The sequence below is a fragment of the Bubalus kerabau genome, chromosome 3 (assembly GCF_029407905.1).
Source record: "Bubalus kerabau isolate K-KA32 ecotype Philippines breed swamp buffalo chromosome 3, PCC_UOA_SB_1v2, whole genome shotgun sequence".
In the NCBI taxonomy this organism is placed as follows: Eukaryota; Metazoa; Chordata; class Mammalia; order Artiodactyla; family Bovidae; genus Bubalus; species Bubalus kerabau.
The window spans coordinates 97,096,422-97,123,070 of NC_073626.1; the positions used below are offsets into that span (position 1 = coordinate 97,096,422).

General features: G+C 38.8%; 2 protein-coding genes and 2 non-coding genes across 19 annotated transcripts in view; 3 read left to right on the forward strand and 1 right to left on the reverse strand.

Annotated features, from left to right (window-relative positions):
- The window catches only part of ARL6IP6 (ADP ribosylation factor like GTPase 6 interacting protein 6), a 68,861-nt gene extending 47,587 nt beyond the window's left edge, over positions 1-21,274 (reverse strand). For 2 of the 3 annotated variants that reach the window (XM_055572572.1, XM_055572571.1), the window contains exons 1-3: positions 20,835-21,274; positions 19,341-19,394; positions 9,782-9,914 (exon numbers count right to left, since the gene is read on the reverse strand). In XM_055572572.1, coding sequence (XP_055428547.1) covers positions 9,782-9,914; positions 19,341-19,394; positions 20,835-21,234 — 587 coding nt within the window. In that variant the 5' untranslated portion in view covers positions 21,235-21,274. Of the gene's footprint in view, positions 1-2,699; positions 9,540-9,781; positions 9,915-19,340; positions 19,395-20,834 lie in introns of those variants that run through there. The other variant, XM_055572570.1, reaches the window with a different exon arrangement.
- On the forward strand, positions 7,013-7,084 carry TRNAY-GUA (transfer RNA tyrosine (anticodon GUA)). Its single transcript has one exon. It is a non-coding gene; the product is annotated as a tRNA-Tyr (tRNA).
- On the forward strand, positions 15,058-15,161 carry LOC129648019 (U6 spliceosomal RNA). The gene has a single exon (XR_008712625.1). It is a non-coding gene; the product is annotated as a U6 spliceosomal RNA (small nuclear RNA).
- Positions 21,275-21,484: 210 nt separating the features above from the next.
- The window catches only part of PRPF40A (pre-mRNA processing factor 40 homolog A), a 58,956-nt gene continuing 53,791 nt past the window's right edge, over positions 21,485-26,649 (forward strand). For 4 of the 14 annotated variants that reach the window (XM_055572556.1, XM_055572557.1, XM_055572559.1 and 1 more), the window contains exons 1-2: positions 22,423-22,602; positions 23,723-23,854. In XM_055572556.1, the coding sequence (XP_055428531.1) occupies positions 22,438-22,602; positions 23,723-23,854 (297 nt within the window). In that variant the 5' untranslated portion in view covers positions 22,423-22,437. Of the gene's footprint in view, positions 21,504-22,113; positions 22,603-23,722; positions 23,855-25,197; positions 25,278-26,649 lie in introns of those variants that run through there. The other 10 variants (XM_055572553.1, XM_055572558.1, XM_055572563.1 and 7 more) reach the window with 9 other exon arrangements.

The window sequence follows — 26,649 nt, forward strand, 5'->3', positions numbered from 1 at the left end:
TTCAGCATCAGTCCTTCCAATGAATATTCAGGGTTGATTTCCTTTAGGATAGACTGGGTTGAACTCCTTGCAGACCAAGGGACTCTCAAGAGTCTTCTCCAGCACCACAATTCAGAAGCATCAATTCTTTGGTGCTGAGCCTTCTTTACGGTCCAATTCTCACATCCATACATGACTACTGAGAAAACCATAGCTTTGAGAGTACGTACCTTTGTCAACAAAGTAATGTCTCTGCTTTTTAATATATTGTCTAGGTTCATCATAGCTTTCCTGCTAAGGGGTAAGCATCTTCTAATTTCATGGCTGTACTCGCTGTCTACAAGTCTGTTAAGTGTGTTTTTCTCTAAGTAAGTCCAGTTTTTAACCCATTACTTTGTCTCCAAATTCTTTCATGATGAAGCAAGAACCTTAAATTCACTGGCAACACAAACACTGCCTTTGAGTTGAGTTATAACAAAAATATAATATTTTGCTTATTTCTGATAATTAAAAATGGCTACTTGAGTAATAATTTTCACTCAAATTTTGGGCTTAGGTCTCCTTTAAAAGATATCTAAGAAAACTTACAGTGATGTCTATTTTTTGTTTTAACAAATATTCCCATATCCTTAGAAACTTTAAATATAAGCATTAGTTTTTCCTCCTCGGAAATAAGTCTCTGGGTATTTCCAGAACAAAATAATAGTGCTATCCCTATAATGCTAACACCTTGGCTCGAATGTTAAAGGAGTGATGCTGTTAAATTGGAACTCTAACCTTAATAAGATCAAACAAGAGCACGCTAGCAGTTAAGACTTCTGTCTATCAACTGAAATTAAACAACACCTTTACTTCTTAAAGAATACTGGACCTTAAAAAAAAAATACTGGCCCTTGACCTCTGACTCTATGTAAAAGTCCTATAAGCCAGACAAACTTAATGACCTATTTAAATATATTTTTCATCACTTTTATTGAAAATTTTGACTCAATTAAAAAACTAATGAGCTATCTACATTGTGTTTTTTGCTAGACCCATCACATACATTATCATTTCCCAACTAAATTTATTTCTAGATTATAAACTAACATTTTAACCCTAGACAGGACCTATGATAATCACTGAGTTATCTAACAAGCTGATAACTATAAATCTGCAGCCACATCAACAGTGGAAACAGTGGGAGACTTTATTTTCTCAGGGTCCAAAATCATCACAGATGGTGACTGCAGCCTTGAGTTAAAAAACACTTGCTCCTTGGAAGAAAAGCTATGACAAACCTAGACAGCACATTAAAAAGCAGAGATATTACTTTGCCAACAAAGGTCCATCTAGTTAAAGCTATGATTTTCTAGTAGTCATGTATGGATGTTGAGAGTTGGACCATAAAGAAAGCTGAGCAATGAAGAATTGATGCTTTTGAACTGTGGTGTTTGAAGGCAGGAGGAGAAGGGGATGACAGAGGATGAGTTGGTTGGATGGCATCACTGACTCAATGGACATGGGTTTGAGCAAAATCCAGTAGTTGTTGATGGACAGGGAAGCCTGGTGTGCTGCAGTCCATGGGGTCGCAAAGAGTTGGACACTACTGAGGAACTGAACTGAGATGGCATTTGTGCACAGGTAATGTGAAATGAGAAAAGGAGAAAAGGAAAGATATAAGCATCTGAATGCAGAATTCCAAAGAATAGCAAAAAGAGATAAGAAAGCCTTCCTCAGCGATCAATGCAAAGAAATAGAGGAAAACAACAGAATGGGAAAGACTAGAGATCTCTTCAAGAAAATTAGAGATACCAAGGGGACATTTCATGCAAAGATGGGCTCAATAAAGGACAGAAGTGGTATGGACCTAACAGAAGGAGAAGATATTAAGAAGAGGTGGCAAGAATACACAGAAGAACTGTACAAAAAAGATCTTCACGACCCAGATAATCACGATGGTGTGATCACTGACCTAGAGCCAGACATCCTGGAATGTGAAGTCAAGTGGGCCTTAGGAAGTATCACTACAAACAAAGCTAATGGAGGTGATGGAATTCCAGTTGAGCTATTTCAAATCCTGAAAGATGATGCTGGGAAAGTGCTGCACTCAATATGCCAGCACATTTGGAAAACTCAGCAGTGGCCACAGGACTGGAAAAGGTCAGTTTTCATTCCAATCCCAAAGAAAGGCAATGCCAAAGAATGCTCAAACTAACGCACAATTGCACTCATCTCACACACTAGTAAAGTAATGCCCAAAATTCTCCAAGCCAGGCTTCAGCAATACATGAACCGTGAACTTCCTGATGTTCAAGCTGGTTTTAGAAAAGGCAGAGGAACCAGAGATCAAATTGCCAACATCTGCTGGATCATCGAAAAAGCAAGAGAGTTCCATAAAAACATCTATTTCTGCTTTACTGATTATGCCAAAGCCTTTGACTATGTGGATCACAATAAACTGTGGAAAATTCGGAAAGAGATGGGAATACCAGACCACCTGACCTGCCTCTTGAGAAATCCGTATGCAGGTCAGGAAGCAACACTTAGAACTGGACATGGAACAACCAACTGGTTCCAAATAGGAAAAGGAGTACATCAAGGCTGTATATTATCACCCTGCTTATTTAACTTATATGCAGAATACATCAGGAGAAACACTGGACTAGAAGAAACACAAGCTGGAATCAAGATTGCTGGGAGAAATATCAATAACCTCAGATGTGCAGATGACACCACCCTTATGGCAGAAAGTGAAGAGGAACTCAAAAGCCTCTTGATGAAAGTGAAAGTGGAGAGTGAAAAAGTTGGCTTAAAGCTCAACATTCAGAAAACGAAGATCATGGCATCTGGTCCCATCACTTCATGGCAAATAGATGGAGAAACAGTGGAAACAGTGTCAGACTTTATTTTTTTGGGCTCCAAAATCACTGTAGATGGTGACTGCAGCCATGAAATTAAAAAATGCTTACTCCTTGGAAGGAAAGTTATGACCAACCTAGATAGCACATTCAAAAGCAGAGACATTACTTTGCCAACAAAGGTCCGTCTAGTCAAGGCTATGGTTTTTCCTGTGGTCATGTATGGATGTGAGAGTTGGGACTGTGAAGAAGGCTGAGTGCTGAAGAATTGATGCTTTTGAACTGTGGTGTTGGAGACTCTTGAGAGTCCCTTGGACTGCAAGGAGATCCAACCAGTCCATTCTGAAGATCAGCCCTGGGATTTCTTTGGAGGGAATGATGCCAAAGCTGAAAGTCCAGTACTTTGGCCACCTCATGCGAAGAGTTGACTCATTGGAAAAGACTCTGATGCTGGGAGGGATTGGGGGCAAGAGAAGGGGACGACAGAGGATGAGATGGCTGGATGGCATCACTGACTCAATGGACGTGAGTCTGGTCGAACTCCGGGAGATGGTGATGGACAGGGAGGCCTGGCGTGCTGCGATTCATGGGGTAGCGAAGAGTCGGACACAACTGAGCGACTGAACTGAACTGAACTGAATGTGAAATGTGGGGGAAATCGTTTTGAAGTGGAGCACTCTGGTCACTGAGAGAAAACAGTGAAAGAGAGAACAGTGAGATTTTATTAAAAAGAACAGACTTTAACTGGATTTGGCAATATTGCATGGGCAAAAGTGCCACAGAGCAAAGACTCACAGCAAGTGCCTTTAATTGTCAATAAAATGACACTGCTTCAATCAGTGAAATTCTCCGTTGATTCAAGATGGGTAAACAAACACAATAAACATAATTAGGGGCCAGCTATGCCACATGCAAATTATTTGGCTTTGTGCAAGGCACTAATATTCCTTGGGACTCAGTGTCTTTATCTGTTAAAAAAAAAATGGAGGACCGAGGCTAATGATAACCCCTATGAGTGACTTAGAAGAGACTAAGTTCTCCAAAAACCTTTAATATGAAGGTCTAAGACATCCACAGAAATCCTAGAATATTTGTTAAAAAGTTGTACTTTTTAACAGCTCAAGTACACATCTCCTATCCATACCTATCTTTCTCCCCATTCAGGAGGACTTAAATAAGTTCTCGTGCTGCCACCAGCTCAGCCTGGAAAGAACCCCAGGATTCTTTTAGGCTTTGGATTCTCTCTCTGACTATACTATCTTTACATGGGTGGTCATATACTTAAATGCATTAACTCCTAAAAACTATAATTAAAGCAGATTACCATTATGTGAAATATTAACTACAGAGTTGGGCAAGACTGAAGTGACTTAGAATGCATGTATGCATTGGAGGAGAAAATGGCAGCCCACTCCAGTGTTCTTGCCTGGAGAATCCCAGGGATAGAGCCTGGTAGGCTGCCGTCTATGGGGTCGCACAGAGTCAGACACGACTGAAGTGACTTACTGTTAAATTTGCCTGCCTGGAAATCACTAACAAAACCCAATGAGTGAATAGGAAAAACCCAATGAATAGTGAACTAAAGATGTTGATTAAATAGGATAGAAGAATAGGATAATGAATTATAAAGTAGGGAGAAGTGAGCAATGCCTAAATAGACACCCCAAGGAATCTAAAGTTACTGCCTCTGTCTCTAGCTCTTTAATAGATTTTTCAGAAACTAAGAAAATAATTTAAAAGTACAATTGACCAAAATTTCTTTTTCTGCAAAGAAAGTAACTGCTTCCTAATCAAGAAGTTTATATATTTGACAATGCAGTATACCTTCTAACCCAGTAAGTTTGCAAAGTCAGCCTGACAACCATCTTTCTTAAAAATATGCCTCTGGGGGTTTTCCCTGACAGTCCAGTGGTTAAGACTCTGTACTTTCATTGCAGGGAGCATGGGTCTGAGCCCTGGTTGGGAAACTAAGATCTTGCATGCCTCAGTGAGTGGCTAAAAGAAAAAGCCTTTGAAGCCCATTAAGTAGCTGACTAAAAATACACCATGCAAAGTTCTTTAAACATCTTATTTCCTAAAGGTCTTCCCGAGACCTGGGTTCAATCCCGGGGTTGGGAAGATCCCCTGAAGAAGTAACAGCTACTCACTCTAGTATTCTGGCCTGGAGAATTCCAAGAAGGGCCTTTGGAGGTAATTAGGATTGGATAGGAGTCATGAGAGTTAAGCCCTCATGAATGGGATGTGGGATAAGTGCTCTTATAAGAGTCACAAGAAAGCTTACAACCTCTCTCTGTTCTCTGCCCTGTGAGGATACAATGAGAAGGATGTCCTCTGCAACCCAGAAGATGGACCTCACCAGAAACTGACCATGCTGGCACCCTGATCTTAGAATTACAGTCTCCAGAACTGTGGGAAATAAATTTTTGTTGTTCATGAGGTTTCCTAGGTGGCTTAGATGATAAAGAATCTGCCTGCAACGCAGGAGACCCAGGTTTGATCCCTGAGTCAGGAAGATCCCCTGGAGAAGGGCATGACATTCCACTCCAGTATTCTTGCCTGATGAATTCCATGGACAGAGGAACCTGATGGGCTACAGTCCATTGGGTTGCACAGAGTCGGACATGACTGAATGACTAAAACATGCACGTGCATAAGCCCAGTTTATGGTACTTTCTTATAGCAGCCTGAACTAAGATAATATCTAACAAACATGAAAGTGTAAATATAAAAAAATTTTTATGAGTACAAAGGTTTTATTTCTTATCTCAACTCCTTTAATTAATTATTGATCCAATCTGTGATTTCACTAAATGTCTCATCTAAAATTTACTATTATAACAATAAAGATTATTATTTTCTCCCCTCAAGGAGTTTATGTTTCTAAGGAAGTACAACTAATTGATAGCCATAGTAAATATGGGCTTCTAAAATTTTTTTCCCACTCTACTAATTAGTTTAAAAAAATGCCCTTGGGTTTAAATCTGCAAAGGAGAACAAATAACTGCTTTTTGTAAAAAACAAACCAATCAGACATGATTATTTTATTCTCTTGATCCTTGATACTCATGATGGACTTAGAAATACGGAATATTTTTAATAATAATCTTAAAAAAAAAAGAGAAAATTCTCTCTATGTCTCAATTATCGTGCCTTTCTTTACTTTTTAATTAGTTAAGGAGACCTCTGTTTAATAAATTCTTAGAATCTAGCTATCATTTATATTAGATTTTCCTTAAAACATAGATATATAGGATGATTGGTCTTTAAAATATATTTAAAACATTGAAATCTCAAAGAAATATTGAATAGAAAATGTTGTAACAAAATTTAAATTAAAAATGATTACAAATATTTATACTATGATCCCAATTTTAACTTTTAAAAAATGCTAAGAATGGAAAGATACACATTAAAATGTTGTCAGTCATTTTCTCTAATTAAGAGTTTTTCCATTATTTTTCTTTTTGTCTTTTGAATTTTTAACAAAGAACCTGTACTTTATGTAATCAGAGGAAACATTTATATTAACTTCAGTTTATTTTAAATAAAATATACATAACCTGTTATAAACTTATTTCTATAAAAGTGTGATGTTGAAAAATAATAAAATGCATCAATCTGATTTCTCAGAAAATTAAAGTCTGAAGATTTTAACTTTCTCAAAAGGCAGAGTTGTTTCCCTGTACAAGCACTCACTCTGCTGGTGACAAAGAGAATGTACTTACATTCTGCCAGTTCGGAAGTAATTGCATTATTTGCTTCAAACACCAGAGGGCAGGGTTTTCACTATGAAATGTATACCTGTGGCGGATTCATTTTGATATTTGGCAAAACTAATACAATTATGTAAAGTTTAAAAATAAAATAAAATTAAAAAAAAAAATTATCACTATGTTATATACCTTTTTTGGGTCTGTGGTTTCCGTTAATCTGTGATCAAATGCCACTGTATTTATTATGTTTTTTTGGACTGTACTTCTATTTAGTATATATGGATCAATTAAAATTACAGTTTGACTCAAGATAAAGCTGAAGATAAAGTTGGAAAAGTAGAGCAGGGTCACTTGGGGAAGGCCTGTTAGGCTATTCTTGGGAGTCAGACTTGCTTTTGAGCTAATAGCTGATTTATCATATATAAAATTGGACTTCCCAATTTTGGGTGACTCAGGCTTCCCTAGTGGCTTCAGAGGGCTTCCCTAGTGGCTCAGACGGTAAAGCCTCTGTCTGTAATGCAGGAGACCCAGGTTCGATCCCTGGGTTGGGAAGATCCCCTGGAAAAGGAAATGGCAGCTCACTCCCGTATTCTTGCCTGGAGAATCCCATGGACTGCGGAGCCTGGTAGGTTACTGTCCATGGGGTCGAAAAGAGTCAGACATGACTGAGCGACTTCACTTTCACTTTCAGACAATAAAGAATTTGCCTGCAATGCAGGAGACCAGGGTTCAATCCCTGGTTTGGGAAGATCTTCTGAAGAAGGGAATGGCAATCCACTCCAGTATCCTTGCCCGGAAAAATTCCATGGACAGAGGAACCTGGGGGACTACAGTCCATGGGATCACAAAAAGTCAGACACGAATGAGCAACTAAGACATACACCTATGTAAAATGAACTTCTACTTATCAATATGTAAGTCTCTGATCTGACACTATCTCATATTTGAATAACTAATAAAGACATTGAAAACTGAGGTCCATCACTACTGGTTCTAGTCTAATAAAAAATGCAAAGATAAATTTTAGGAAATTAGTTAAATGCTCTTAGAATTCCAGATCCTTAAAGGAACACTGAAATGCTTTTTTCTAACTCTAAAAGCTTCTAACATATGAGTCTTAGGAATTCTGGTGATAGTGGAAGTGAAGCTGAAAGGGAAAATATTCCAGGAAGAAAGAACAGCAAGAGCAAAGCCAAAAGTTCACAGTTTGTTTAGAGAATGTCAGGGTAATTTGGTAATGGCTATGAGAAAGGGAGCACTGGAGAAAAAGCTGAAGATAAAGTTGGAAAAGAAGAGCAGGGCACTTGAGGAAGGCCTGTTAGGCTATACTTGGGAGTCAGACTTGCTTTTGAAAGAACTGAGAAAGCCACTTAACTTTTAAACAAGGGAACTGTGACTAAGATCTGTTTTTTATAAAGGCTGTAACACACAGGACAAATCAGAGTGAGAGCCTGGGAGCAGGGGACTCCAAGGAGTCAAGTACCCCAGCCAAGACTTTAAATGGGGCAAAAACACCGTGGGTGCTAGGACAAAGTTTTCCAATAACACCTCAAAAGGCAAGAATGAGTAGGCTTGCTGAAGAGCTAAATAGAGTGAAAAAGGGTTTCAGGCCCTTGATAAGTAGGTGGATACTTATGTCTTAGACTGAAAGTTTTAACAATTCTAAGTGCCAGGTGCTTTCTGACTCCAGGTGGCAAAATCTACTAAATACCTGGAAATATAGGACTAGAATTCAGGGGAGAAGTGAGACATAAATAAGTAAAAGAAAAAAAAAATAAAATTAAGGTCTTTTTTGTGTGACTTATTGTAGCATCTATATTAGACTCACACCCTCATTAAAGTTAACTGGTTGATGTCAATGAGCAGCAATAGAAAGTAACTCTGAATTGAATACTTAGCAAAATCAACTTTTGAACTGAATGTCACCCATGTAAATTATGTGAGGGCACTGCACCTTTACATATAACTTAGTTTATATTATTAATTAATCATTATCCACTCAAAACACATACAGAAAATTTATTGGCAAGTATGTGATTTATGTTACATATATAGATAGGGATTTATTAAGATGTCTTAAATAAACTTACACATTTCATTTAAAGTGAAGTCAACATTTTTAAAGATATATTTATAAGACAGAAAAATGAATTTAAAAATAACAAAGATCATTAGTAACTATCATTAGTATTAAACTTCTTATTTACAGAGTGCCTCAAACAGATTTCATGAGTTGTCCCTGGGGTGGGCAGGACCTGGTAGTAACAACAGTACCAAGTATAATACTCTTGATAACATGTATCATTAATAGAATTTATTTTCTACTCTTCTCCCACTTCTTCCAACCTTAGTTTGTAGGATAAACTAGAGATCTTCGATGCTCTCATTTGGAAAATTGTATTTAAAACCCAAGTATTCCTAACATAAACTAGATTAGAATACTGATTACCAAATTTTCTGAAACTCTTTGAAACAGAAAATACAGACCAAAGAAATTTAATGTTCCACTACAAAACAAATCTAATATTGTCTAGATATATAAATTGGGGGGGTATGCCATAAATGCTTGCTAATTATTACAGAGTTTAAATCTGAGGAAAATTTCAATCCAATTATTTTAAGTCTAACCTATCCAAGCATGAATTTTTAATTCAGCCTTCAGAAACTGTTTCAAATGAAATTTCATCCCAAAAGGATTAATAGCTGTCAAAGTTTCATACATCTTAGATTATTTTTTGAATTTAATTTTTAAAAACACCTCTGCATTATCTACATATAGAGTTTAAAATCGGAGAAGGCGATGGCACCCCACTCCAGTACTCTTGCCTGGAAAATCCCATGGATGGAGGACCTGGTGGGCTGCAGTCCATGGGATCGCAGAGTCGGGCACGACTGAGCGACTTCACTTTCACTTTCCACTTTCATGCATTGGAGAAGGAAATGGCAACCCACTCCAGTGTTCTTGCCTGGAGAATCCCAAGGACAGGGGAGCCTGGTGGGCTGCTGTCTATGGGGTCGCACAGTACAGAGTCGGACACAATTGAAGCAACTTAGCAGCAGCAGCAGAGTTTAAAATATTCTTCTCCACTTATCTAAAGACGGAGCCAAGCTGTACTTTATAAAGATTGGGACCTCAACATATTATTTCAAAAATAAGCAGCCTCTTCTTCTATTTTAGTATGTTCAACAGAGCTGGAATGGGTTGGAAAAAAAAAACCAAAAAAACAAAAAAAGAAACAGAATACTTACTTGAACCTGGCAGGTGAAAGAGGAGTAGGAGGAAACATTCCTGGTTCAAAAGAATCAAAGTAAGTCACTGTCCAAGAAAAGCTGCAGCAGGAGAATCCAGCAGTTAGGGATATTATAAGTAGACTCCAGAATCCTTAATAGGGAAAGAGGAGAAAACTTGAATTATTAACACCAAAGCAATTAAATTAACTCAGATCATGTTCAGAAGATCATACATATTTCTAATCTTTTAAATTATATCTAAGTGATAAAAGAGATATGAGCCTTGAAGAAAATCTTTTGTGGAAGTGTAAAATATTAAAGCACAACTAGAAGTCATATCAATGAATATTTTAATTCAATTATAATTTACTATGTGGAAAAGAATACAAATTCAACTTAAAGCTTTTATCTTCAGTTTTATATAACTGAAACTGTGGGGAAAATGTCAAAACACTTCACTGTTAAAATGTCCTGACATTTTTAATTTAACTCTGTGATCACAGCTTGCTACTTTTTATTACTTAGTACTAAGTGATCCTTGAGAAACCTGTATGCAGGTCAGGAAGCAACAGTTAGAACTGGACATGGAACAACAGACTGGTTCCAAATAGGAAAAGGAGTACGTCAAGGCTGTATATTGTCACCCTGCTTATTTAACGTATATGCAGAGTACATCATGAGAAACACTGGGCTGGAAGAAGCACAAGCTGGAATCAAGGTTGCAGGGAGAAATCTCAGTAACTTCAGATATGCAGATGACACCACCCTTATGGCAGAAAGTGAAGGAGGAGAGTGAAAAAGTTGGCTTAAAGCTGAACATTCAGAAAACTAAGATCATGGCATCCGGTCCCATCACTTCATGGGAAATAGATGGGGAAACAGTGGAAACAGTGTCAGACTTTATTTTTGGGGGCTCCAAAATCACTGCAGATGGTGACTGCAGCCATGAAATTAAAAGACGCTTACTCCTTGGAAGGAAAGTTATGACCAACCTAGATAGCATATTCAAAAGCAGAGACATTACTTTGCCAACAAGTAATGTAATCTAGTCAAGGCTATGGTTTTTCCAGTGGTCATGTATGGATGGGAGATTTGGACTGTGAAGAAAGCTGAGTGCCAAAGAATTGATGCTTTTTAACTGTGGTGTTGGGAGAAGACACTTGAGAGTCCCTTGGGCTGCAAGGAAATCCAACCAGTCCATCCTAAAGGAGATCAGTCCTGGGTGTTCATTGGAAGGACTGATGCTGAAGCTGAAACTCCAATACTTTGGGCACCTCATGCAAAGAGTTGACTCACTGGAAAAGACTCTGATGCTGGGAGGGATTGGGGGCAGGAGAAGGGGACAACAGAGGATGAGATGGCTGGATGGCATCACTGACTCGACGGACATGAGTTTGAGTGAACTCCGGGAGTTGGTGATGGACAGGGAGGCCTGGCATGCTGCGATTCATGAGGTCGCAGAGTCGGGAGACGACTGAGCGACTGAATTGAACTGATCCCTTTCTTTCCATACCATGAACTTTTGACATATGAATTAATTTTATTAGTGTCTACTCTTTATAACTTTCCTACCAACATTACAAACCTAATCTGATTCCTTAACTTTGCTCGGTACATGAAGAAATGTTACTTTCCAATTTATAAATGGGCTGGGATCCTAGATTTTCATTTACACTGTAACTGTAATTTACAAGAGATACCAAATCAAAAAGAACAGTACTACAACGAGCTGGAAGAGGAAAGATTTAAGATATGGAACAATGTGGGGAATAAATAGAGTGACTGAGAGAGAGAAGAAATTAATTTGAAGGATTGAAAATACACATTCAAATTGCCTCCTTCGTACAGTTTACGAAGCCACCACTACCGATGAGTGTATCCCAGGTCTCAAGAAAGGCTGAGAAGACTACAACAGAGGCTGACTTATGAAATTACCAAATTCCCTGGCTGCACAAAATGCACAACCAAATATAGCTTTATTTTAACAAGAAGTAGCAAAGAAATATGTGTACTAGACTGTCTGTAAACTAACTAAAACTCAGTACCAGACTGTTACTGAAACTCAGAGCAATGAAGTAATAAACAAATCTGTGGCAAAGTATTTTTGAAAGATGAACCTCATTTTTTTATCCTGATAGTCCCCCTTCCCTTACCCTGTTTTCAAAAGATAACTTTGTGTTAACTGCCCCAGAAGGATGTGGCAAAGAAAGGAGAAACAGCCCTATGCCTCTTTGGTTTTTATGTTGCAAAATTAAGAGAACTAGTAGGACAGATATAAGGAGGAGGAGGGTAAAGACAAAATATCCTGGATAGCAAGGGCACAGAAAAAAATGTGTAGAACAGGGAGACAGTGAGGGCGTTATCTACAGATGAGAAAGAGTCCTGGTTTTGAGAAGTGGTGTGTGTGTGGCTGCATTTGTATGTGTGTATGGAGAGGTGGTGGTGTTGCTGAGGCTTCCTGGTGGAGCCATCAAGAAGCCACACACACCAAAGAGGAATTGGAGCTGTATACAGAATCTTGGCAGACAGGGCTAGAGCCAAGTTTGCAGATGCCTCTGCCTTAAGTGGGGCATAGAAATAGCACACGGTCATGTGGCTTGGAAGGTGTTACATCTGAAAGGCCATCCTGAACAGAATGCAAAATGTTTCAGCAGTAACTCATTTGACCAAATGTCTTGAGGACTAGATCGTATTCCCAACCCAATATCCTGGCACAGTCAAACCCTAGAACCGTACCCCATGGGACTGAGCAGAGAGAACCTGAGTAAAGACTGAGGGCAACCTTCCTGCCAACTCAGAGACTGTATGGGGACTGTGGTGGAATGATGGGAAATTCTAAATATCTAAAAAAGTGAGAAAAACACAAAATAACTAACAATAACAAAATGTGAGGCTCCCTAAAGCCCATCAGGCTTTTTTACTCAGGTTTAACAGAACACTTACAGGATTTAATACAAAAATATTTTTGAGTCTTCAGAAATAACTACTATTCTATGATCTAAGTGCCTGCCTCATTTTGGGCATTTTAGTTATTTTACATTCACTTTGAACTGATCAACAGATACATCCCTGATAAAAGTCACATCACAACGATAGGGCTAAAAGAATACATTGCAATACTGTGGTCTAGAAGTGTGTGTATGCTTCTGAAATTACTCAATTCATGTATGAACAAGCAGAAAAGCCACAAAAGTTGGCAGTTCATAACTATATTTTTTAACAAAAATCTTGAAGCTAAAAATTTGATAACTTATGTTTTATAAACCCATTTTACCAAGTTAACATAATTTTTAAAAGGTACATGAAAATTAAGTTAGTCTTCCTTCTACAATTTACCAACTGTTTCTAAAAGCAATAAGTTTACTGTTCATCTTTTGTTAAAAATTATAGGTAATGTAGATAGCTATGTACAAGAATGAGACAGTTATATACAAATGTATGCCATGTATGTATTTTCTCAGTTTATTTTCCACAAATGGGATTCTCACTAGAAAAACTGTCCTGAACTTTTTCACACAACATTTTTGGAGACCTTCCATATCCAGTACACATAGCCACAATTCCACTGCATATTTTTATTATTGCACTTTTCACTATTAAAAACAAAGCCGCAAGTAATATTCTTATACAGTTATACAAAGATATCTGTAACAAATTTCTGAACAACTGCTGTGTCAAAGGATACAGGTCTTTAAATACATACATCCTTGTTTCTTCTCTATAGTTAATTTTCATCAGTTGATATGATGGAAAATCTCTTTCATCCACTGTAACCCCCTGGACTCAATGGTTTCACCTAAAGCAAATATGAGACTAGGTGGGAAATTCCTATTCTAACCCCTTTACTGGAGTTTTATATTCATTTATCTAATTGAGGAGATCATTTTTCAAATATATGATTTTTATTTCAATGTGTAGTTATTTTCCTAGAAATATGATGGCAGCTCTATGTTTTTCTAAAAAAGCTTCCAGCAAAGAAAGATTATTATATGTTGTAAACATTTTAATATTATTTAGCAATTTCAGGTTTATAGAGATGAGATGACTTTCAGAAGTTTTATGAAGTCAGAGATGTAAGCAGAAACAAACAGAAAAACAAAACAAAAATCTTCCATGTTCCCATACTGGGAAAGGTATCTTATTAAAAAATGTTAAGCTATCAGTTACATTCTTCTAAGATGTATTCCTGTCATAAACAAACAATAGGATGAGATGTAACCACATATTGATAAATTCCAAGTCCTGTTTTAGAGCTTCTGAAGTTTGAAATGTTTAAGTAAACTAAAATACTATGAAATATAATGCAGTAATAAAAAAAAGAATGAGGTAGACCTATGTTTACTGATACAGAATGAACTCCAAGATATTTTAACGAAGCTGCAGCATATGCATGATTACAATTATTTTTTCTACAGCTGTGATAAAACCACATATCTTGTTACTATACTTATTATACACATATAAACAAATAGAAAAAGACCTGAAAATACATAAGTAGATTAATGGTAACCTTTGTTTTAATGAAATTTTTTTCATGAGACTGTAACTCATATAACTAAGTTATGAAATTAAAAATCAAACTTAACAGGTAGTTTTATAAGCTGTAAACACTATAACCAGCTGGCTACTAAAAAAGCTTTGATGGACTCATGCATAAAACTAATCAACAATTTTAATGATAAGCAAACGTGTGCAGGGCTTCCTTCGTGGCTCAGACGGTAAAGTGTCTGCCTGCAATGTGGGAGACCCGGGTTCAATTCCTGCGTCGGGAAGATCCCCTGGAGAAGGCAATGGCAATCCACTCCAGCACTCTTGCCTGGAAAATCCCATGGATGGAGGAGCCTGATAGGCTACAGTCCATGGGGTCGCAGAGTCGGACACAACTGAGCGACTTCACTTTCACTTTTCAAATGTGTGCAACTTTATCAAAAAGCTGAACAGCCGTGGGTCTTCAAACTTATTTCCAAGTACAGGAGCAGAGGAAAGGGGTCTTTCCTCCCCTACCAGTACCATCTGACCTGAACACACAGTTGGAATACAGCAGCTGCACTGACAGGTCTCCACTCAACTATTCTGTCAATCTGCCCCTCAGCTTGTAGGAATTCCACTCCCTTTCCTGTTAAAAGGTTAAGGAGTGGAAGGGAATATTCTGACTGAAACTGATGAAACTTGAGTTAAGTACCATTTGTAGTTTTCCAATCATGTTAAATCATCATATTCACAAGGGAAAATTTAAAAAAACTTTTTTATTATGAACAATCTCAAACATACATAAAAGCAGAAGAATATAGTGAGTGCTCACTTTGGCAGCACATATACTAAAACTGGAACAATCCAGAGATTAGCATGGCCCCTGTGCAAGGATGACATGCAAATTTATTAAGTGTTCCACGTTTTTTGGAAGCAACCTACATGTCCATTGACAGATGAATGCATAAAGAAGCTATGGTACATGTATACAATGGAATATTACTTAGCCAACTTAGTTCCATAATCTGTAAAACATCTTCATTTTTAGATTTTTAAACAATTTGAATGCTCAATCCAATGATTTCCCCCCATTCCTTTCCAATCACCTGCCATTAGCATTTGTCCATTTACAAACAGTATCAAATAAATTAGTAGGCACAAACTCATAAAAGATGAAAAAGAATGTTATATATTTTAGCAAAAGGGGATGGTTTGTGTTTTTGCCTTCGTCCTCTCTGTTAAATGACACCTGGTTGAGAATACAATAGCTTTCTCGCAAACAACCAGATGGTAAATATCCTCAGCTTCACTTGCCATCAGGTCTCTTTTCCAACTACTCAACTCTGACGTTTTAGCATGAAAGCAGCCATAATCAATATATTAAACAACGGGGCACAGGTATGCTATAATGAAATTCAATTTACAAAAACAGGTAGCAGATCAAGTTTGGCCTGAGGGCCACAGTTCGCTGACCTCTGCTCTGGAATATTTAATCAAAATTATTTTATTCTTTTTAGCATAGTTGAGAATAACTGATGAGTAATATTAAATGATTCCTAATATAATACAATAACAAAGTGTTTCCAGATACAGGAAAATAAGATCATTAAAATCTTATAATGTATCTTAGGTATATAAAAAGGGCCAATCCACCAATAAGGTAATTTCAAGATCAAATAAGCTTTATTCTATCAAAAAAAAATATATCTCAATTTTCTCTTTATTCTGTGGAAGGTCCTGTAAGTAAGAATAAATGACATGAAATAATTCTTACAAAAAGAACTGCTCAAGAAAATTTAAAAATGAAGACTGGGTCCAACAGACCCTGAGACGATACTGAGAGTGCAGCCTATTAGGCGACTTTAACTTTGATCCAGGAGACTAAGGATAGGGTCTGAAATTTCATAAATTCAGAGTAAGAAAATCTTCAGGGTTTTTTTTGTTTGTTTGCTGTTGCTATAACTGAGGAATAAGAACTACTAGACTAGTGATTCTTGTAAACTAGCAGCATGAGCATCACTTAGCAACCTATGAGGAATGCAAATTTCTGGGCTCTACCTTATACTTACTGAACAGAAACTCTAGACTAGGTGAAGCCCAGCAAAATGCTTCAACAAGTTTTCCTGACTTCATTAGCCTAAGAAACATCCTTTCCATCAGCTGGGCCAGGCAGTACCACACTAACAATAATAAACCAATTTCTTGAGAAACAGAGCTCCTAACGTCTGGTTCTCATTACTACTTTTACGTGTTAAGAGGAGACTTGTAATGATTTAATGACTAATAATTCAGCTGCACACTGATAATTCCGGATAATGACCTGTATTGTTTTTGCCTTGCTACCATGCCTAAGCTATCTGATGGCATAAAAATTCTAATATACACTGTCTTGAGTTTTGATTTAGAAGGAGTATTTTATATTTATGGATACAGGATAGTTGGGAATATCAGGTGAAATAACACGTTTTTGGCGTACTGTAAAAGTTCAGTACTGTTGTTAATTGTTGAACATGGTTTTCACACTTTCTTAAACTTATACTTGTGCTTTTTTAAACAAAGTTTTTCTCATTAGGAGTTACAGTCATTCATTACAAACAACAGAGATTAAAAAAAAAAAACTATAATTTCAAAATTCAGATAAACTAACAGTTTGGTTGTATCCTTCCAGTGTTTTAGGGCTTTTTGTTTTTCTCTTTTTTGCCTTGGTTCTTTTACTGTTATCAGCAATATACAAAATTTTACAGACTCTGCTGCAGAAAAGGATAACATATTTGTGAATTTTTAAATGAAATATTAGAGTTATCCTACCCAGCTACAGAAAGTACTGTATTATTTCCTTAATAGACTGTGGGCTCAAATTATAAGGTTCGTATTATACACCCACTAAAAAGCTCAAGTTTATGGTTTCAATCAGCTTTCACTGTGAGGAAGAAACTGAGTCCGTTGCTACCAACTTGCACCTTTCTAAGAGAATGGGTCATTTCCCAACACATCCTTTCCCTTGGAAATTTTTACCATATTTCTAATGTTCTGTCATTCAATTATGATCGTACAAAGTCTAACTTATCACTCTGCAGAAGAAAAGAAATCAATTATCAATTCTTTAAATGAGCAGGCTTCATCTTTGTCAGTCATCTCTTCTCTGGAAAATGTGTAGAAGCCTGGAAACATCTCAAGCATAAAACGAGCAGTAAATGGGCAGCTAAAAAATAAACAGCCCTTGACACTGCAAGATGCTAGGAAAATCCGCTCCTAGCCATGAAAGGGACTTAAAGGTAACTACTAATAGATGTCATAGGAACCAAAGACCAAATTTAAAACCTTTTTAGACACTGAAGGAACTCCACAAAAATCTGACTACAATTTCTGTATAGTACTATTTATAGTGTTTGTAAAAGTACTGGCACTACATTTGATAACAACAGTCTCAGATTAAGGAGTGTCTGCTAAGGGCAATTCCTTCTATTAATGCACTTTTTTCAGGTTTGCCTCAAATAGAAGATCATTTATCATTCTTTCTGATATTTTCCTAGTTATAAAACTAGGGAAAAAAATGCAAAAATTGGAAATAGGACTAACTGCGAAACGTGATAAAATTTGGGAAAATGCTGACAGAAAAGCAAATGTGGAAAATGAAACAGTTCAATGTTATATATGATTAGTGCAATCAATTTGGCCAAAAAATAACTTCAAGGAGGAATGGCTGGAATGTGATTTTCAACTAAATGACCTTAAGTTTTATTTTATTAATTTATCTGAAAAATAGGCTTACAGGACAATTATAAAAGGAAAGCCCTACGAACTCTGCAGTGTGATTCCAATACCACCCAGGGAAGATTTGGGGAGACGAGTTCCAAAGCCAGCCGAAAGTATTAATCACATCTCCTTGGTGGGACTACCTCACTAGTTAAGATGAACACTGTAATAGCCTAATCCTGTTAGCCATTAGGATCAACCAACTCCCAAAGGCACTGATACAATGCTCATCATGAACCTTTTTAAAAAAACTATAAATGGGGCTCCCCATGAACATTTCTTTCACAGACACAAGCATGAGCATAGCAGTGTCTCAGCTCCTTTGGAAACTAAGTTTCTTAACAGGCATTTAGGCTTATATATTGTTCCTTTCAGTCAAGAGTTGACAGATCAATAAATGCTATGAAAAGCCTTATGATCACTGTTGATTTTAGAGATCAACAGTTTAACACACAGAGGCACACTAACAAAATGAGTAACTGAAAAGGACTTGTTTTCTCATGCCAGAAGTTAAGACAAGCACAGACAAGTTTTCCTGGGACAGCCAGCAAACTAATCTGTTCATAATTTGAAGATAAAAGCTTCCCTTTCTGCAAAATCAGGTGGACTCTGTTGTCCTAATCATGAGGACATTAGCCTTGAAGAGGTCATTTAAATAGGTTAGCTAAGATTGGGGGAGGGAATAACAAGTGGGATAGGCTCTCAATCATTTCCCATACCCTCATCCTCAATTCAGAGTGATCAGCCAAATAAATTATAGCAAATAGGAGTAAAATATGCCAGACAGGTAAAATTCTGAACTCTTCACAATTATTTTGGCAGAGAAAAATAAAGATCAAATAACAACTGAATTTTTTTCTACAAATCTGTAAACTAGCATTCTACTGACATTCTATAGAACTCAGGTCTTTTTCCTGGTCATAACTAGCTTGTGTTAAGTATACCCAATGCTTTTCATATTTTTTAAAAAACCAAGTTGCTTATAAGGAGATTTGAACTTAAACTTCTGAGGCCTGCTTAAGATGTTATCTTTGTTAAGTCTGTGGGGAAATGTTTGTTTGTTTACTTCCTGGGAAGAAGTGTAGAGAAGCTTTTCCAAAAGGTAACTAAAAAATGTTAAGTATTCTCTGGGTCTGTTACATACAGTTGTGTTCAAAACATATTCCTAGTGTGTCTGGCATACAAACAAACATATATATAAAAAGATAATATACCACATACATATACAAATGAAGAAGAGTTAAACACCACCACACAGGGGATATATTAAGTATTTTATCCAAACCTGTATATCATTAAAACATAAAAAACAAAAGTGAGCTCAAAAATCAAGTGACAGTAAGGTTCATACCTAACAGTCCAGTGTTTACATCATCTTCATTCTTCAAATTTTCAGCATGTAACTCTGTAAATACAAAAAGAGATGATTTTATAACTTGAACAGAAGCGCAAAGGCTAGAAAGACCTGGAGTTCTGGAAACTGCTCTGGAGCCGGAAACAACTGGGTTCAAACCTGGATTCCATTTACTAGCTAAGTGACCTTCAGGAAGCAAATAAGATGTCTTTATGATCAACTGCTATGTATGTAAAATGGGAATTTTTATTCCCAAGACATTTTATACAAGGCAAATTACTAGTTTTTGAGTTCAACTCTGTATTCTCCAAAATAAGCACAGTTTAAGGTCTTCTGCAATGCACTTCCACTTACCAAGTTTTATGACTTTATGAACAAAGGCAACCTCTCTGAGTAAAACAGAAATAACTATCTACAAGACAAAACTGAAATCCTTGAAAAAATGGGGGAGGGGAGTGGTAGAGGAATGAAACACTGGCACCCAAATATTTAACATTGACAATTTACACCCTGTACCATTGTATGAAGAGGTCAAACTCTCACATTAACATGCCAATCTGTCTTCTGTATGAAAATCAAGCATGGAGAGGTGTTAAGATGCCATGAACAGCTCATGAGGGGCCTGAAGCAAAGAGGGAAAATAAAAACTATAATTAAATAGATTTAATTCTACTTAGTGAAGTAAAACTAATACTCGAGTTACGTGTTGGGTGCTTTTCATACAACTAAGGTAGTTTTTTTTCCCAATAACTTAGCCAAAATCACAGTTAGAACTGAGGTTTCAACTCAGGTCTGATTCTTCACACGGTAAAATATCCAAACACATAATACATTTGTATGAGTTCTAGAAAACCGATCAAGGCATATTTCTATTTCAACCTGGCCAGTATTTCAACTTCAGACACGAAAATGTAAAACCATTAATCAGACAAAGAACAGACTATCTTGCTTTGCAACAGAATTTCACCAATACACTGGGTTGCAAACCTAGTAAAAAATCCAAGAGGGACTATTTTACATAAATAGACATTTTGGGCTGTGCAATGGAAATCCTTGTTCTTCAGGAATTCAATGCGTACAGAACAGGTGGATTGTACACCTCTAACCATTTGCAGATTTAAGTCTTTGAACTTGTATAGCTTTTTAAAATTACCCTTTTCACCGCCTTCCTTTAAGGATAGTTGTTTTGCATTTTGCTTGATTTTACCAATATTTTATCCCCAAGTGTTCACTGATTTCATTATTTCTTCAAGACTACCAACCTATCAAGACCCCTTCTAAAAATGGGCCTCCTGATCACCGACCAAAGTCTACTTTTAAGACAAGACAAAGGGGAAGACCAGAGAAAGGTGCGGATGAGGCGTATGGATGAAACCAGCTACCGAGCTTGCAGCTTCGATGGGGGAGAGGGCGATGAAGGCAAGGACCACGTCCAGGCTCAACTGAAGTAAACTCTGAATAGACTTTCAAGGCCCGGGCTTCCTTCTGTACCTTTTACGATCAGGTAGGTGATGGCGAGCAGGCAGGCAAGAAGGATGGCGAACAGCAGCGAACAGAGAATTGAGAGGACCTGGACCGGCCAGCGCCGAGCCAGGGCTTTACCACCCGCATCCGCCGAGAAAATGCCATTGCGTTTATCGGGCAGAACCGGAGATCCGTCCCCATCTGGCCGGAGTACCGGGTCCTTTCTGAGTTTCGATGACGACCCGGCCGAGAACTCCGCCCGCAAATCACGGGCCACTTGGTCGCATCCCTCCTCCTCTTCGACTTCGCCCTCACCCCAGCTATCTCCCTGACTGAAAACGGAATACGCAGGTCGAGCGAACGGGACAGGGGTGCCGGGCCGGCGGCGCAGAGGGGCCGAACGCCTCCCGCTCTCCACAAACGACATGGCGGGAAAGACACTCAGGCCCTCGGGGGTCCAACGTCGCCCACCTACCCCGCCCCGCGGTCGCAGTAGCCAATGAGCAGCCAGGCCCCCTGCGGCCTCCACCACTAGGCCCAGGCGCGCAGGGGTGCGTAAGGGTGCGTGCTGGAGCAAGAAAGGTGCCTTGGGGCCGATGAGAGGCTGAGCGCCCCTGGACCAGAGCACTACCCGCAAGCAGTACGAGGGAAGGCGAGCCGAGGCCCAAGGGAGCCGAGTTTCCTCCCCGTGCAGCGGTTAGTCTCTCCGCCAGAAACCTCCGCCACCTTCGCGTCACCTCTAAACTAGCGCGTGCCTTCGCAGTCCCAAAGCCGCACCTCCTCTACGCCCGGTCCTAGCGCCCGCCAACACCCATTCCCGAACCTGTTTGCTTTCTCCTATCTTCTCCTCTACACCTGCACTCTCCCCCGGCTTCCCTCGGTAACGGAAGCTTAGCGCCTGGCGCCCTCATCTCCCTTATGCCCTATACCGCCTTCCCTTTCACATTGTTCTTCCCGCCCCTACCACAACTTCCCTCCACGCCGCGGAGCAGGTCTCCACCCCCGCCCCACCCTGGCGCGCGCCGGCCAGCTGGTGCGTAAGGAGCTCGAACCCGCTCCTGGTGACCCCTCCTCTAGCTTGCCCCGCCCCCTTCCTCCGCCTGTAGTCCCGCGCGCAAGCTACTGGCTCTGGTCACCGCTAACGCTAGAGGCTGCTTACCCCACCCCCATCCCATCCCACCTCTGGCGGCCTCAGGTTTGTGGGGCATAGGTGATTCGGAAGGGGGGGAGAGGTTGAAGGTGGCAGGCCTCCACTGGCCCACCCCCTACGGGGTGTGGCAGTCTAAGTTCGGGAAGCTGGGACACCGTTGTCCTCCCTTCCCCGGGGAAAGTTGGAGTTTTCCCTGCAGGGGAATCCGCGCAGAAACTTCTTCCGTCCCCCTCCCCCAACTCCATACTGTCGACGCTGTGTTAGGCTGAGGCTGGGGGCGAATCGCCGAAGAGCTTAGAGTCGGCAACGCAGTCTGATTGGACAGCAGGGAAGCTTGTCAGCCTACTGGCCCCGCTGATCCCGCCCCATAGCGCAGGGCAGCCTTTAACCTTTGGCCCCAGTGGGCGCCAGCCACTCAGATCGCTTCTTGTTGGTATGTGTAGCGGCAGTGGCCGCCGGCGGAGCAGTCTGAGCCCGACGATGAGGCCGGGGACGGGAGCCGAGCGTGGAGGCCTCATGGTGAGTGAAATGGAGAACCATCCTCCCTCGCGGGGTCTCGGGGACGGGGAGCGGAGATTGTCCGGCTCAAGCCTCTGCTCCAGCTCTTGGGTCTCTGCTGACGGCTTCCTGAGGAGACGGCCCTCGGTAAGGGAGCGGTGGGGCAGGGGGAAAGCGGCACAATGAAAAACGGAATCAGAGAGACAGGAAGCATTCTCCAAAAGGAGAAGAAGATGAGAGTGGACGAAGGAAGAGCTCGAGATGGTGGGATTTGTTCCGAGGGAGAGAAATGGAGAGCGGGGATGCACAAAGGAAAGGAAGTGGGACCCTGGAAGTTTTCAGTAGGTTCGGCCTAGGCAGATGCGCGGTGGAGGTGCTGGGCCCTGGGCGGGGTGAGCGTTTTGGAGAGGTAGGCTGGGTTAAGCAGGGAGGGGGAGGCGGAGACGGAGACTTTTTCCGTGGACTTTGTTAACAGAGTCTGCCAGAATCTTAACTAATAGTAGTGGTGTTCGCAGCGGGGGGATAGCTGGGAGAATTGGCAGCAGATAACTACCTGGTTTTACGACCTGGAACAATGGACACACGTAAAGAAAGGAGTTGTCTTATAAAAAGCGCATTAAGGTGCCTAAATTAGTTGTTTACGTTTAGTGTTCGTAAATAACAGAGCTTAGTCTTTTGGGGGGGTGGGGAATATTTTTTTGCATAAGTAATTTTAGCTGTGTTAGAGATTCTATTAGGAAATAATATGTTTGTTAGGAGTGAAGTGTCCCCGGGTACCGACGCTGTCTTTTATAAGACCAGCCCTCATCTCAGTTAATTGGGTAAATTTTCAGCGTTCTAAAGCTTAAAATCAGCTTAGAAATGAACTTGATAATGTGACGTTATAAAATAAACATAGTTGGCTATCTTATATCCGTGAAGTAGGACAAAGTTGTGGTTTTCACCATAACAGTTAAGCTGGCCTTCAAATGCATTTCCTCCCAGTTTAGCAAGCCAATTGGCAATTGATTAAATCAGCATGCTCTTAAAAAAAAACTATGAATTAGGTGTCCGGTACTGATTTTAATTTTTCCATTTTCTGAAATTTAGTCAAGTTCAAGCTTATAAACACTGGTGTAATTCTTTTATTTAAGAGAAGAAAGTATAAGTAATTGAGTCGAACATTAGCCAAATATTATGTCATGCACAAAACTGATTTGTAGGAATCAAATTTTTGAGAAGCATTTATTGAAGCTTGGCAAATTTTTAAATTGTCCCTCTTTTTCAGATGGGGCATCCTGGCATGCATTATGCCCCAATGGGAATGCATCCTATGGGTCAGAGAGCAAATATGCCTCCTGTACCTCATGGAATGATGCCACAAATGATGCCCCCAATGGGAGGACCACCAATGGGACAAGTAAGAATGTTTTGTTTTGTATTTATTTGTTTACTTTTGCCTGTGGTATTCTTATGTCAAAGAATTTCAAAATCTGGGTCAATACTTGCAGCTGTTTGTTTCATTTTATGTCAAAATAATGTTTTAAGTAAGTGAAATGTTGAATAATCACGACACTAATCAAATTTTGATTGTATTGAAAAGTCTTCTGTATAAGAGGTTTGTTTTCTGCAGTAACAAAGCTGAGTTGTTTTTCTTTTATATTTTTAATTTAAAAGTAGCAATGTATAGCTAAGCTTTTGAGTTTAATGGCTTTACTCCCCCCAAGAATGTCAACTGAAGTAATTTGCTATGTCAATATAATTTATGTCGGTGGACGTTGTACATGCATAGACTCTGAAAACAGCAATTGTTTAGGCCTTTGACTTAGAATGAATTTTATTTCTGAAATAGCTTCCTGTCGTGTGTGGATGTGTGTGGTGGGGGTGGATGTGGGAAGATTCTACTCTGATTTGGTTCTTCATAGGATGGTGCCAAATAGGTAGATTATTTTCCACTTACACTAGTTTGTTTTTTTGTTTTCTTAAATGCTTATGGCTTCTGCACTCCTGCTTTTGAGCTAGCTATCCCTTCCATCTCCAACATAAATTGTAAACAGACATTTTGTGGGAGTGATTTGGACCAAAAGGTTTTAATGCTGACTCAATGAATTCAGTAAACTGAATTCCTAGAAAAACAGTGAAGAAAGGTAACAGGTTTGGTTACCGTAAATAATTTTATGCCCCCTGTTAGGTTCTGTAATACACATATCCTTTGGCGGCTGGGTTCTTTCCATTTAGTATCTGGATAAATCATCAACTGTTTAGGCTAACAATATTTGGAAAGCCAGTCAATTAGGTATGAGCTTTCTGCCAGTTGGGGGCATCATTTGCTTTGGTAATTATTTAAACCTTGATGGTTTGACTTAAATTGGTGAAATTGCAGTGGAGAAAGGAGCTCATTCTGTGTCTTTTATTTTTTTAAACTCAAGAGTAGAAGGGCTTAATGTCAAGTGGTTTTATCCTCTTTTTTATTTGGAATATAGCCCTTAATTTTGTTGTAAAAGGCACCAGGCCCAAAAGGATTCTACTTATAGGAGTTCTTTAAATAAAAGAACTATTTGTTACTTTTAAAACACAAGTTTTAAAACTCCCTAGGTGATGGAGAAACAACTCTGATTCCTCTTCTGTTTCATTCCATCTCTAAACAGCAAGGAGCTCTTCTTGTTTTCTTAGTAGAGCTGCTCTAACTAGATAATGAGCTTTAAAAAAATATTTACTCTTTAAATGCTCTGGTTCTTATTTAAAATTAGTTTCTTTCCACAGAAAGATAAAATAAAACAATTTGCTACTGCCAGATGCTTCTCTCTTTTCTGGGGCCTTCTGTTTCCATTGGGCCAATCAAGGTAAGTTTTGCAAGGGATTGACCTGCTTACCCTTGCTGTATTGGTGCTATTGCACTACCAAAACCAAGATACCAGCTAGTCATTTCAAGTAACATGCAGATATTATTTTATTTTTTAAGTATTCATGTATCTCATTGACATAAGCTGGTCACAGTTTGCTTTATGGCCCTTTCTCTTTACTTTATAGTGACCATCTTCCTAGTAAGGTTATTTGCTACTTGGTACACGTTCATTCAGATACTTTTACCTTGTGGTTTTTTCTACATTTTTCCTAGCCCAGGATATGCCCTTTAAGCTTTTGTGCCTTTATGCTTACTGACTATGTAGCTGTGTAAAAGTCTCTGTCCCTGTTGGCTCCTTTTAAGATAATAATTGAATGACTTAAGAGTCCAGCTTTGAGGAAATCAAGAGAATCTCTCCCCCCCCCCCCCTTAAATTAGATTATTCCCTTTTTTCCCTCTTAGTATCTAACAAATATGGAGCCCAAATCTTGGTAAAACAAATGCTTTTTTTAGGTGTTGTAGCAGACTGAGAGGGTATGAATAATATAATCATGTATCCAGGAATCTAATTTAAAGCCCTATAAAAAGCTACATTAAAATAAATTGATAATTCTCAAACTTGATCTTTCTTTCAGCATCATGTCTTCTTTCTACCCAACCTCAGAAGTGTTAGTGAGCAGTAAGTGGTCAGAAGATAATGAGAAGCAGGGTGCCTATATAGTTGGCTGCAGTGACACAAAGTTGGTAGGGTTCTGCCATCTAATTTTAAAAAGTTAATTCACAGATTCTTTAGACTTTGCAACTGAAGGTTATGGAACCTTCATGTATATTGTCTAGTTCACATTAAGATCTCATTCTGGGGCCAGCTGAGGACTATAATTGGTGGCAGTCTTACTTGCTAAATGATTGTGGTATTTGGAATGCTATTGAACGTGACATGAAATTTTAAAAACTTGTTTGTAAAATAATATGCAGACTGAACTTAACAGTCTGCATTAGCCAGAGTTTGTATTTTTTGAAATTAGAGCAAATGATTTTGATTAAAGGAGTAGTTATGTTTTTATTTAATTCAGAAGATAACCTAGAATGCCTTTTTTAGAATTCAGACTCAATCTGTTAGTAGTAATAAGCATTTGGAAATTATCAAATAGGGCTTAATAATACTCTTTGAAGTTTATCCTGTAAGTTAAACTTACCTTTCTCATTGTACAGTAGCTTCAGATGGGAAAGTTTTGCTTCTACTTTAATAGAATTATAGGATCTTACAGTTGGAAGGGACCTTACAAGTTGTATAAATGTTATTTCCAGTAAGAGATTGTATTAAGATATGTATGAAGCTGTCTTCTTTCTCCATGTGTATTGTAAATAAT